We start from the raw sequence: 10,717 nt of genomic DNA, 5'->3' as shown, positions 1-10,717 counted from the left end.
TCTGGACTCCAGCCCCGGGGGACGGATGCAGGGCTGGGAGAGGAGACGGCTGAGGGGGGTGGGGTTGGTGCCGGGAGGCGCCTGAGAAGGTGAAGAAGTGCAGATGGAGTGTGTACAGGGGCCCCCCTGGGACTTGGAGAGTCATGGGGGCAATGGAAGGGTCTGGAGGAATACATGGAGGGGCGCACATGGGGAGCCTTGCAGATGAGGCTGTGTGGTTTAGGGGGACTGGGGACGGTGAAGTTAGGACCCCAGAAGGGGTCCAGAAAGGCTTAACATGCCCCCAGATGCAAGCAGACGGGGTCTCGAAGGGCTGGTCTGAACGTTAGAATGGAGGGGCCCCAGAGACAGGGAGGCAGGGTTGTGTTGAGCTTGCTAAGAAGGGGGAGGGATGGAAGAGGTGTCCTGGGGACACTCGGTGAAGTGAGTTACTCAGTGACAGAGTGACTGACAGACCCCCTGACGCTAGAAGGACGTGTGAGCAGGAGGGGAGGGGCCAAAGGTCCAGGTTGAAGCCCCTGCCCCCCACTGTCGAACTAAGGGACTTGCCTGTGCCCCACCTGCCCCCCAGCCCCCCAGCCAGGATGTCAGAGGAAGAGGTGGGTGGGCACAGGGAGGCAGGCACCAGGGGAGGGAGACTAGCCTGCCCCGCCCCCTCCCCAGCCGATAAAGGCCAGGCCAGGCGGGGACCTGCCGCTCTTGCTCTTGGATCCAGCGACTGATTCAGGTGGGTAACCCAGAGGGACCCTCCGCACTCACGAAAAGCACAAGGAAGGGGGTGGAGGAAGCTCGGGGGAGGCAGGAGGGTGCCCCTGCTCACCCCCACCCCTGTCTGCAGAGTCCCCCCTGTGGCCCAGCCATGAGGCTCCTGCTGTCCCTGCCCGTCCTGGTGGCGGTTCTGTTCATGGTTTTGGAAGGTGAGAGTGGGTGGGAGAGGAGGAAACTGGGGGTTTGAGATTTGGGAGCATGAAGCTGGCCGTGGGCCTAGCCGACCCTGGCCAGCTCTGGGGCCCCTCCCGTGCCCTGGCTCCCCTATTGTCCGCTGACCAACCCCCACGACTACCTGGCCAGGTGGCTCTCCCCAGGGCAGTCCGGCAGGTGGCAATACTCAGCTGGAGCACCGCCTGGTGGCTCCAGCACCCTCCCCATCCTAACACCAAGATCCCCGAGAATCACATCCCCGGAAGCTCACCCAAAGGGCTCCCAATACTCCTGCCCCTCTTCCCGGCAGGCCCGGCCCCGGCCCAGGCCGCCCCTGACTTCTCCAGCACCCTGGAGAGCATCCCGGGTAAGCTGAAGGATTTCGGGAGCACCGTGGAGGAGAAGTTCCGGGCAGCCGTGGACGAAGTCAAAAAGAGCGAAATTCATAAGAAGACCTGGTTAGGACCCTTCCCAGGGGCCTGGGAGGGCATGGGGTATCCGTTAAGACTGGGAGAACCTACAAAAGCCTTATGGCCACACAGCCGGATCTCAGCGGGCTCGGACTTGGGGCACGGGCTCCCTGACTCCCCCATCCGCCACTGTAGAGAGGTGGCCCCGGGCGGTGGTAGTGAAGGACCCAAGCTTGGAGGGTTCTGACAGGCCTGCGTCCACAGGCTGCCAGAGACTCTCTTCTCCCTGTGGGAACCTCAGTTTCCTCATCTGTAAAATGGGTGGTTCTGGGGGAGGCAAATTGGAGCATAGCTCCTGGGACGCTCGACACAGTGTTTAACCGCCAGTGGTGAGTTAGAGAATCATTTATTCATGAACAGATATTTACTGAGCATCCGCTAAGTGCCAGGACGTGTTCCAAAGCAGGGGGATAATATTGATGAACAACACACGTAAAGTCCCCGCCAACTGAGATCTGGCATTCGGGGGGGGGGGGGGGGGGCGGCGAGAGTGGGGAGAACAGATGCTAAATCAGTGAATTCCCAGGAGAGGAGTCCAGCTGGAGCTCAGTAATCGCCGAGAAAATGAGCAGAGTGGGTACAAACCACCCAGCGCTTGGAGAGTGGCTTTTGTAGGCTTGGGGACTGGGTCTCTTCTGAAGCTAAAACACTTTATTGTTTTTTTTAACTTTTATAGTAGGCATCTGTACTTGTCTCACTTTTTACATCTTCTTTCTTTATTTTTTTAATCCTCACCCAAGCGTATGTCTCTTGACTTTTAGGGAGAGAGGAAGGGAGAGAGGGAGAAACATCGATTGGTTGCCTCCCGTCCATACCCCTACTGGGGATTGAACCCGTGACCTCTTGGTATACAGGAAGACGTTCCAACTAACAGAGCCACTTAGCCGAGGAAGAGATAACACTTTAAACTGAGATCCATCCCTGGCCGGGTAGCTCAGGTGGTTAGAGCCTCATCCCAATACACTGAGGTTGTAGGTTTGATCCCTGGTCAGGGCCCGTACAAGAATCAACCAGTGAATGGGACCGAGGAGTGGGACAACAAGTCAGTGTTTCTCTCTCTCTCTCCCTCATTCCTCTTTCTTAATATCAATCAGTCAACATTTTAAAATATAAATTGAGATGCAATGATTAGGAAAATCCAGCCAGGCTGAGAAATGTGGGAAGAGTGTTCCCTGTGCAGGGTGGGCGCCAAGGTCCTGAGGCAGGAAGATCTGCAGATAATTGGGGGGGGGGGGGCATTCCCTGCGAGGGGGCTGCCTGGGCAAAGGCCGGGGGTCTGGACAGTGCCCTTGAGTGAACAGGGGACAACGAGGGCATGATCGGGCTTAGAGGAAGGGTTGGTAGCAAGAGGTGGTGGCAGGCCTCGAAACCCAAGCCAAGGCAAGGGGTTTCGACTTTAAGGAGCTCTGGTGCCTCTGGGAAACTGAGGCCCAGAAGTTGGGCCGCCCGCAGACAGAGGAAGCCCTGGGTGGGATTTGGGCATCCTGGGAGAGATGGCACACAGTGAGCCCTCCACCCCGGTCTCTCCCCACAGGTCCTGGCTTTCTGATACATTCAGCAAAGCAAAAGAGAAGATCGAAAGTACCTTCTCCTGAACGCCGGGAGGGCTGCCCCTCCCCGCCGTGGCTGTGTCCGAGGAAGGGGCTCTAAACTTTCCCCCACCCCCACCCCCTGTGCCGAGGACTTTCTCCGTGATGCCCCGTGACCCACCACCAATAAAATACCTATGAAGAATTCTGAGTGCTTCTTTCCTGAGGGGCAGGGGCTATGGGACAGATTAGGGGTGAGCGTTGAGAGCAAGAAGCAGAACTCAGGTGTATTATTGCTCATTCTCTGTGCTGAGGGCTCTGGACTTTGTGATCTCAAGAGAACCCTCCAGAGAACCTTGCACGCTGGGCCCTAGGAATCTCTTGAGGGCACTGAGGTCCGGAGAGGTGATGTCACTTGTGCAAGGTCACACAGCCAGGGAGGGGTGATGTCACTTGTGCAAGGTCACAAAGCCAGGGAGGGGAGAACTGGATGGGACCCCCGGCCTGGGGCATATAGCTTTTCCCCGGTGGGCTGCCCGAGGGAAGGGGTGGGGCAATTCCCCGCCGTGCACACAGCAGGTGTTCATTACACTTTCAGTGGCTGGTGCAGGAGGATCTGGCAGAGAGCAAGGGCAGGCAGGACTTGTGGGCTACGGACCTGTAAGAGGGCCCCACCCTCCAAGCCTCAGCATGAGGCCCCCTCCTCCAGGAAGCCCTCCTTCACTCCCAGACTGACTCAAACACCCGCATCCTCACTCTGCCCAGTCTGGGTTGTCACCATCTGGTGATGGGCGTCTCCCTCGCTGGACTTTGAGCTGCAGGAGGACAGGGCCAAGGCTGTTGTCACCACTGTGACCCGGGGACAGGGCACAGTGCAGGAGGCTCGAAAATATTTGGTGAAACAAGTGCACTAAATAGAAAAAAATTAGAAGTCCCATTTTTGCAAGACCCCACTGAGGTAGATGCTGTCTCTGACCCTGTGTTTCTGAGGGACAAACAGATGCTGAAGGCAGCAGCCACATGTGTGATGTCACAGACCAGAGAGGGGACGACTAGGATTTGCACCCAGCTGGGGGTCCGAGGGCCACACCTTTTTTTTTTTTTTTAAAGATGTTATTTGCACGGGCCTGCGAACCAGACAATCGCGGTTCGATTCCCAGTTAGGGCACATACCGGGGTTGCAGGCCGATTCCCTGCAGGCCAGTTCCCAGCAGGGGAGGCATGAAAGGCAACCATACATTGATGTTTCTCTCCCTCTCTCCTTCCCTTCCCCTCTAAAGATAAATAAATAAAATCTTTAAAAAAAAAAAAAAGATGTTATTTATTTGTCCTGGCTGGTGTGGCTCAGTGGATTGAGAGCCCGCCTGTGAACTGAAGGATCACCAGTTTTTTTAAATAAAGATTTTATTTATTTATTTTTAGAGAGGGGAAGGGAAGGAGAAAGAGGGGGAAAGAAACACCAATGTGTGGTTGCCTCCCGTGCGCAGCCCCCACTGGGGACCCAGCCGGCAACCCAGGCATGTGCCCGGACCGGGAACTGAACTGGTAAACCCTTGGTTTGCAGGTGGGCACTCAATCTACTGAGCTACACAAGCCAGGGCCCAGGGCCACATTCTTACTCAGTCCACTCTTCTCTAAGTCACCCTGCAGAACGGCGGGCGACAGCCCATTCGCCAGCCGCCAGCCTCATCTTCATCATATTTGGTGGATGGAAATGCACCCAAGATCCTCATTAGAAATGAGCTTTGCAGTGTGGTTGGCTGGTGGGCATTAGGGTATATTCTGGATCACTTTACTTGAACAATGACTAATTTTTACTTCTAGCATTTTGGAGCCAGTTTGTTTTTCAAGCTTTCTCATAAGCCCCTGAAAAACACCGAGGCTGGCTTCGGCCAGGTGACTCCGCTGGCTGAAAGATCGTCCTGCGCACCAGAAGGCTGCGGGTTCCATTCCCCGTCAGGGCACGTACCTAGGCTGCCGATTTGCTCGCCAGTAGGGGCGTGGACCGGATGCAAGCGACTGAGGTTTCTGTCTCTCTCAAATCAATAAACAATACCATTGCTTATCTCTCTCAAAATCATAATCCTCCAGTGAGGATTAAAAAAAATTAAAAAAAAACACAGGCTGGAGGCCCAGGAGACGCACGGGACAGAGAAGGAAGTTGGAGGAGCCGTGCACGGAGTGAGGGTACACTCTGCTTTTGAGGGGAGCCTCACGTTTGGGGGCAGACACACACACTGGGGTCTCAGGGCCTCCCATTCACAAAGGACAATGCTCCCCCACTCCCCGTGACTTCTCTGCCCCCAAAACATCCCCCCCTCCCGCACAGTTGTTTGGAGCTGCCTCTGAGGTTGGCCCTGAACGACCTTCAGCCTGTTCCTATCCCTGACCTGGGCAAACATTGCAAGAAGCAAACAAACAGCAAACAGCCCACACCGACCTTGGAGCTGGGGCAGGGGTCAGAGACCTCCCCGCGGGGCCACCCCTGCTCTGCTCCAGCCTTTTCTCTTGCCCTCTAGGACTCGTTTTCAGGGGGGAGGTGGGGCAGAGGCTGTGCCGGCTTGGCTAGGTAATGTGAGATGCCCGGGTTCAAATTCACCCCTTGCCTGCTGGGGAGCCGTGGGTAGGTGGCTTTACCCCTCCTCTGGCAGCCTCAGTTTCCTCATCGGCAAAATGGGAATGATACAGAGCCGCCCCCCGCCCCCACCGTGGGGCTGCTGGGAGTCCATTCATCAGGTTGACCTGCTAAAGTCCTGCCCACGCACCTGGCGCTCAGGAAGCACGGACTTGGTAAACAGCAGCTGACGGTGACCCAGCACCTTTGTGGCTTATCTGGCAGCGCTCACAGCAATTTAGGTAAACAATCTCCTTTGCTTTCCTGGGCAGACAGTCCCAGACGCCCCTTCGGGAGGGGAGGAACAGGCCCAGAGGGGTTAAGCAGCTCGTACCAGGTCAAGTAGGCGGAGCCGTGTGGAACCAGGCTCTGAACCCCAAACCACGCCGCTTCTCAGGGCACAAAGCGTGGTGAGGTTCTCTCTCTCACTCTCTTTAAGATTTTATTTATTTTTAGAGAGAGGGGAAGGGAGGGAAAAGAGAGGGAGAGAAACATCGATGTGTGAGAGATACGTCCATTGGTTGCCTCTGGCACACCCCTAACGGGGGACCTGGCCCCACAACCCAGGCCTGTGCCCTGACTGGGAATCGAACCCGTGACCTTTCAGTTCACAGGCTGGCACTCAATCCACTGAGCCACACCAGCCAGGGTTCTCTCTCTTTTTTAAAAATCATTATTATGGCCCAGGTTGTTGTGGCTCAGTGGATTGAGCGCAGGCCTGCGAACCAAAGGGTCGTTGTGGGATTCCCAGTCAGGGCACATGCCTGGGTTGCAGGCCAGTTCCCAGTGGGGGACGCACAAGAGGCAACCATACACTGATATTTCTCTCCCTCTCTCCTTCCCTTCCCCTCTAAAGATAAATAAATAAAATCTTTTTTAAAATCTATTTAAAATTATTATTATGGTAAAATATATAATACAAAACATATCATTTTAACCATTTTTAGATGCATAGTTCGGTGACATTAAATACATTCGCAACATTGTTCAACCATCATCACCATCCATTTCTGGAACTTTCTTCATCATCCCAAACAGCAGCAACTCTAGAAGGTTTTAAGCAGTAAATAAAAGTTGGCCTCACCAGTCGGACTCCGCGGGTTGGAGCATTATCCCATATCCGAAAGGTTGCAGGTTCAATTCCCAGTTGGGGCACATGCCTGGGTTGGGGGTTCAATCTGCGCATCTGATTATGGGTCCAAGTGTGTACCGGGGGGCAGCTGGTCAGTGTTTCTCTCTCACACTGACGTTTCTCTCTCTCTCTCTCTCTCTTAGCAGTGAGGAAATATCCTGGGTAAGGATTAAGCAAAAAACTCCAGGAAGTTTTATTTTGCTGGTAATTGTTAGCGAGGAACTCCAAGGAACATTCGTGGAACACCTACTGTGTGCAGAGCCCAGGCTGGGGCCACCAGCATGGACAGCATTCTGCTGCAGGCCTCCAGGTGAAGATGGCCCCACGCACGGTCACTCAAACTGTTCGTTCAGGTGGGCTTGTCGGACTTCCCACCTAAACGTACAGGCCGCCTGGGGAGACTGGAATGTCAGTGAGACAACAGGTAATTCTTAGTGTGATTCCCAAATGCTGAATGGGACATACTTATACTAGAAATAAAAAAGATTATTTATCTGAAATTCCAGCGTCACTGGGAGTGAGTCCTGTGTTTCACTGGGCAACCGTAGACCAAAACCTTCAGCCCATGGTCTGCTGGCTGAGCCCTGCGTGCTGGCTCCTCGCCGGGCTCCCAGGAGAAAAAGGAGCATTTTCTCTGTCGAGCAGGGGACAACCTCCTACTACGTGCGCCTGGGGCTTTCCCTCCCGGGCCTCGCTCAGCCTGAGCACTGACTCTGCAAGGCAGGTGGTTATTTATCTTTTTTAAAGGCTTAAAACCCTCCCTTCACCCAGTTTTATTTTATTTTATTTTTATTTTTGAAAGATTTTATTTTTAGAAGGGAAGGAGGGAAACATTGAATGTGTGGTTATCTCTTGCGCGCCCCCTACTGGGGACCCGGCCCCACAACCCAGGCATGTGGGTTGACTGGGAATTGAACGGGTGACCCTTTGGTTCGCAGCCCACGCTCTGTCCACTGAGCCACACCAGCCAGGGCGAGGCAGGTGGTTACTACCTTCCCCATTTTATAGATGAAAACACTGAGGCCCAGAGAACGGGATGTATTCGCCCAGGCCACACGGTGAGGGCGCGTCTGGCCCTACAGCCAAGAGATGTTAGAGACGAAAGAAGGAATCGTGAACAGCTACAATCTGTAAGCACCTGCGTGGCCAGGCTCTGTGTTAGCACCTTTCCTTGTAGAATTTCACTGAATTAATATCCTGCCCGAAACATGGATTGTCAGCCCATGTTACGGAGTGGGAAACCGAGGCAGAAGTGGGGCCTATCCCATGAGGTAGAGCCAGGATTGGAACCCAGTTCAGCCCAGGAGGCCGAAGAACGTTCTGCGTTCCCCTGTCCGGAGAGGGTGCTGGGAAGGAGGGAGGCCGGCCGGGGGCGGGTGGAGCCTCTGACCGTTGCTGCCATCCAGGTCCCTCTCTCCCTGAAGTCCCTGCCAGGGGGCGTGGGGAGGTGGCGCGGGGGGAGGGCTCTGCTCAGGGCAGCCGCCCCCACGCCTCCCCCCACCCAGACGGCTGAGCACAGGGAGTCAGAACCCCCAGAAATGCGGCTCCCTGGGTGCAGGCCCCGGGCCCTGCCTTCCCTTTGCTTCTGCGTCTGCACCGTGCTCCTGGCCTGTGTTGTGGGTGAGTGGGTGGGTGGGTGTGGGGGCCCTGCGGCGGCCCGGGGTGCACGGGACTCTGACCTGCAGTGCAGTTTGCAGGCGCGTGGGTGCGGCGCTCGTGTGCTCGTGGTGTGCGTGCCTGGGAGTGTGTGGCAGCGGCAGCGGCAGCGGTGTGTACATGGGGTTGGAGCAAAGGACAGTGGCTCTGTGTGTGTGCATGTATGAGGGTGGGTATGTAGTCCTGGTAAGTGTGTCTGTGAACGTGTGTTTATGCACACGTGCTCATGTGTGTTTTTATGGGCTCTTTTTTTTTTTAAATTATTTGAGCTCTGGCTAGTGTATAGCTCAGTGGATAGAGCGAGGGCCTGTGAAGCAAAGGGTCGCCGGATTGATTCCCAGTCAGGGCACATGCCTGGGTTGCAGGCCAGGTCCCCAGTAGGGACACATGAGAGGCAACCACACATTGATGTTTCTTTCCCTCTCTTTCTCTCTTCCTTCCCCTTTCTCTAAAAAGAAATAAAATATTTTAAAAATTATTTAAAACAGAGAGAAGGGAGAGAGCGAGAAACAATGATTTGTTTTTCCGCTTATTAATGCACTCGTTGGTTGATGCTGGTGTGTGGCCTGACCAGAGATTGAACCCACAACCTTGGTGTATCAGGATAACGCTCTAACCAACTGAGCTACTGTACCAGGGCTTTTTTTTTTTTGCTCCTTTAAAGATTTTATTTACTTTTAGAGATGGGAAGGGAGAGAGAAAGAGAGGGAGAGAAACATCAATATCTGGTTGCCTCTCATGTGCCCCCCACTAGGGACTTGGCCAGCAACCCAGGCATGTGCCCCAACTGGGCACTGAACCCATAACCCTTTGGTTCACAGGCCAGCACTCAATCCACTGAGCCACACCAGCCACAGCTCTACCAGGGCCTTTGTTGGAGTCTTTATGCAAAAGCTTTGAGTGCGTGGGCACATGGGAGGGTGTCTGTGTGCCCCGGAGGGAGCTCACTGGGGCTGAGCACACGCATTTACAGCGTTAACAAGTGACAGGAGCCTACATGGCACCAGGCACCGTGGCAAGTGCCTTACACGCGTCCCCTCTGAATTCCCACAGTACCCGATGAGGTAGGGCCTGTCATTATCCAAGTCTGATGAGTGGGAAACTGAGTCCTGAAGAGGTTAAGTCATTGGCCAAGGGCCTAGCGCAGGTCGCGTGGGCACCTCTCTACACGTGTGTCCGTTTGTACCTGCGCGGTGGCTCTGCTCTGGGGGCGAGGCTCTGCCCAGGTGCACGGCCGCGGGACCATCGGGTGTGGGCACGGAAGTTGGGTGCCCACCGGGACAGCACAGCCGTGCCGGCCTCCACCCCTGAGGGGCAGACAGTCCTGTGCGCTCCCTCCACTGCCCGTAGGGTGAGTTCAGTGTGGGGGGCCCAGGAGAATGGAGGGGCAGCAAGATCAGCAGTGGAGGAGGCAAGGGGAGGGACACGGGGGTCAGAGAGCTGGGTGGCAGACTGAGGAGACAGCCACTGGCTGACAGGGGGTCGGTTGACGGGAGGGCACACAAGGTGAAAGGAGATGACCAAAGGTGAGAGGGACACAGAAGGAGGTGAAGGCCGGGGGTGACAAGGGCTGGCAAGGGGCGACAGGGGTGACAGTGACAGTGCACAGGGAGGGAAAAGGAGGAGGAAGGGTTCTGGGGTCTCAGCCCACCCAGGTCGCCCTCTGTCACACCTAGAATGCCAGGAGGACGTGCCTACGAGTTCCCCGAGCGCCCCTCCAGGGCTGGCAAGCAGATCCTGGGACGTGATGCTGGGCAAGATGAAGGGGCTCATGGAGCCACTGGTGACAAAGACCAGAGAGACCTGGCAGTGGTTCCGGTGAGCGTCGGCTGGAGGGGCTGCAGTCCGGACTCCTGGGTCTGAGGGAGGAGAGTGTGAATGAGGTAAAGTCTTGGGGGAGCCTGGGTTCCCAACTGTGATATCCCCTCCCCCACAGGGTCCCCACAGCCGTCCAGGGCTTTGCGCAGACCTACTATGAGGACCACCTGAAGGACCTGGGTCCCCGCACGCAGGCCTGGCTCCGCAGCTCCAAGGAGAGCCTCCTGAACAAGGCCCACAACCTGTGTCCCCAGTTTCTCTGCGGGGACCGGGACCAGGTTTAGTGTTCACAGCCTCCACAATAAAAGAAATTCTTGCCTGCGTCTGTGTCTGCATCTGTCCTCAGTGAAGCCAGAGACGACCGCACCCCATACCCCCCCAGCGGCTAATGAGTAGAGGAAGAGGCATCTGACCAGGGAGGGGCCGTTGGGGGCTGAAAGCTGGCGAGGAGGCGGGGTTTGCAGGACCCCACGGGGACCCCTCACGCATGGCCCTGCTTTTACTGCCCACTCTAGGAAGACCCTGGATCCCGTTCCTGGCGGGCGCCCAAAGCCCCAGCCCCTTCGCAGCCCCCACC

The 10,717-nt window shown here is 55.9% G+C and overlaps 2 protein-coding genes and 1 long non-coding RNA gene across 4 annotated transcripts; all 3 read left to right on the top strand.

The window, feature by feature from the left end:
* Positions 1 to 656: 656 nt before the first annotated feature.
* Positions 657 to 3,125, top strand: APOC1 (apolipoprotein C1). Its single transcript, XM_037125991.2, has 4 exons — positions 657 to 727; positions 839 to 917; positions 1,232 to 1,379; positions 2,926 to 3,125. The coding sequence occupies exons 2-4, from the start codon at positions 860 to 862 to the stop codon at positions 2,984 to 2,986; spliced, it is 267 nt and encodes an 88-aa protein (XP_036981886.1). The 5' UTR covers positions 657 to 727; positions 839 to 859; the 3' UTR covers positions 2,987 to 3,125.
* Positions 3,126 to 5,794: 2,669 nt separating this feature from the next.
* Positions 5,795 to 7,972, top strand: LOC119034844 (uncharacterized). 2 transcript variants are annotated; one of them, XR_005079653.2, is made up of 4 exons: positions 5,795 to 5,944; positions 6,482 to 6,661; positions 6,813 to 7,090; positions 7,675 to 7,972. It is a non-coding gene; the product is annotated as an uncharacterized LOC119034844 (long non-coding RNA). The 2 variants fall into 2 exon arrangements; XR_008392295.1 differs by having other exon boundaries at positions 6,810 to 7,090.
* A 172-nt stretch (positions 7,973 to 8,144) lies between these two features.
* On the top strand, positions 8,145 to 10,550 carry APOC4 (apolipoprotein C4). Its single transcript, XM_037125968.2, has 3 exons — positions 8,145 to 8,286; positions 9,999 to 10,140; positions 10,259 to 10,550. Exons 1-3 carry the CDS (start codon positions 8,205 to 8,207, stop codon positions 10,422 to 10,424), a joined length of 390 nt encoding a protein of 129 aa, XP_036981863.2. The 5' UTR covers positions 8,145 to 8,204; the 3' UTR covers positions 10,425 to 10,550.
* The last annotated feature ends 167 nt before the right edge of the window (positions 10,551 to 10,717 follow it).

This window comes from Artibeus jamaicensis, unplaced genomic scaffold (assembly GCF_021234435.1).
Source record: "Artibeus jamaicensis isolate MK-2021 breed Jamaican fruit bat unplaced genomic scaffold, CSHL_Jam_final contig_1526, whole genome shotgun sequence".
Lineage (NCBI taxonomy): Eukaryota > Metazoa > Chordata > Mammalia > Chiroptera > Phyllostomidae > Artibeus > Artibeus jamaicensis.
The sequence above is the reverse complement of the archived record's forward strand: the minus strand, read 5'-3'. Positions and strand labels throughout refer to the sequence as shown.

Bases quoted from the DNA above. Each gene is read 5' to 3' on its own strand.
- APOC4 (XM_037125968.2), top strand. From the start codon at position 8,205: ATGCGGCTCCCTGGGTGCAGGCCCCGGGCCCTGCCTTCCCTTTGCTTC. The intron at 8,287-9,998 runs GTGAGTGGGTGG...TGTCACACCTAG, and splicing joins GCTCCTGGCCTGTGTTGTGG to AATGCCAGGAGGACGTGCCT. The intron at 10,141-10,258 runs GTGAGCGTCGGC...CCTCCCCCACAG, and splicing joins GAGACCTGGCAGTGGTTCCG to GGTCCCCACAGCCGTCCAGG.
- APOC1 (XM_037125991.2), top strand. From the start codon at position 860: ATGAGGCTCCTGCTGTCCCTGCCCGTCCTGGTGGCGGTTCTGTTCATG. The intron at 918-1,231 runs GTGAGAGTGGGT...TCTTCCCGGCAG, and splicing joins TCTGTTCATGGTTTTGGAAG to GCCCGGCCCCGGCCCAGGCC. The intron at 1,380-2,925 runs GTTAGGACCCTT...CTCTCCCCACAG, and splicing joins GAAATTCATAAGAAGACCTG to GTCCTGGCTTTCTGATACAT.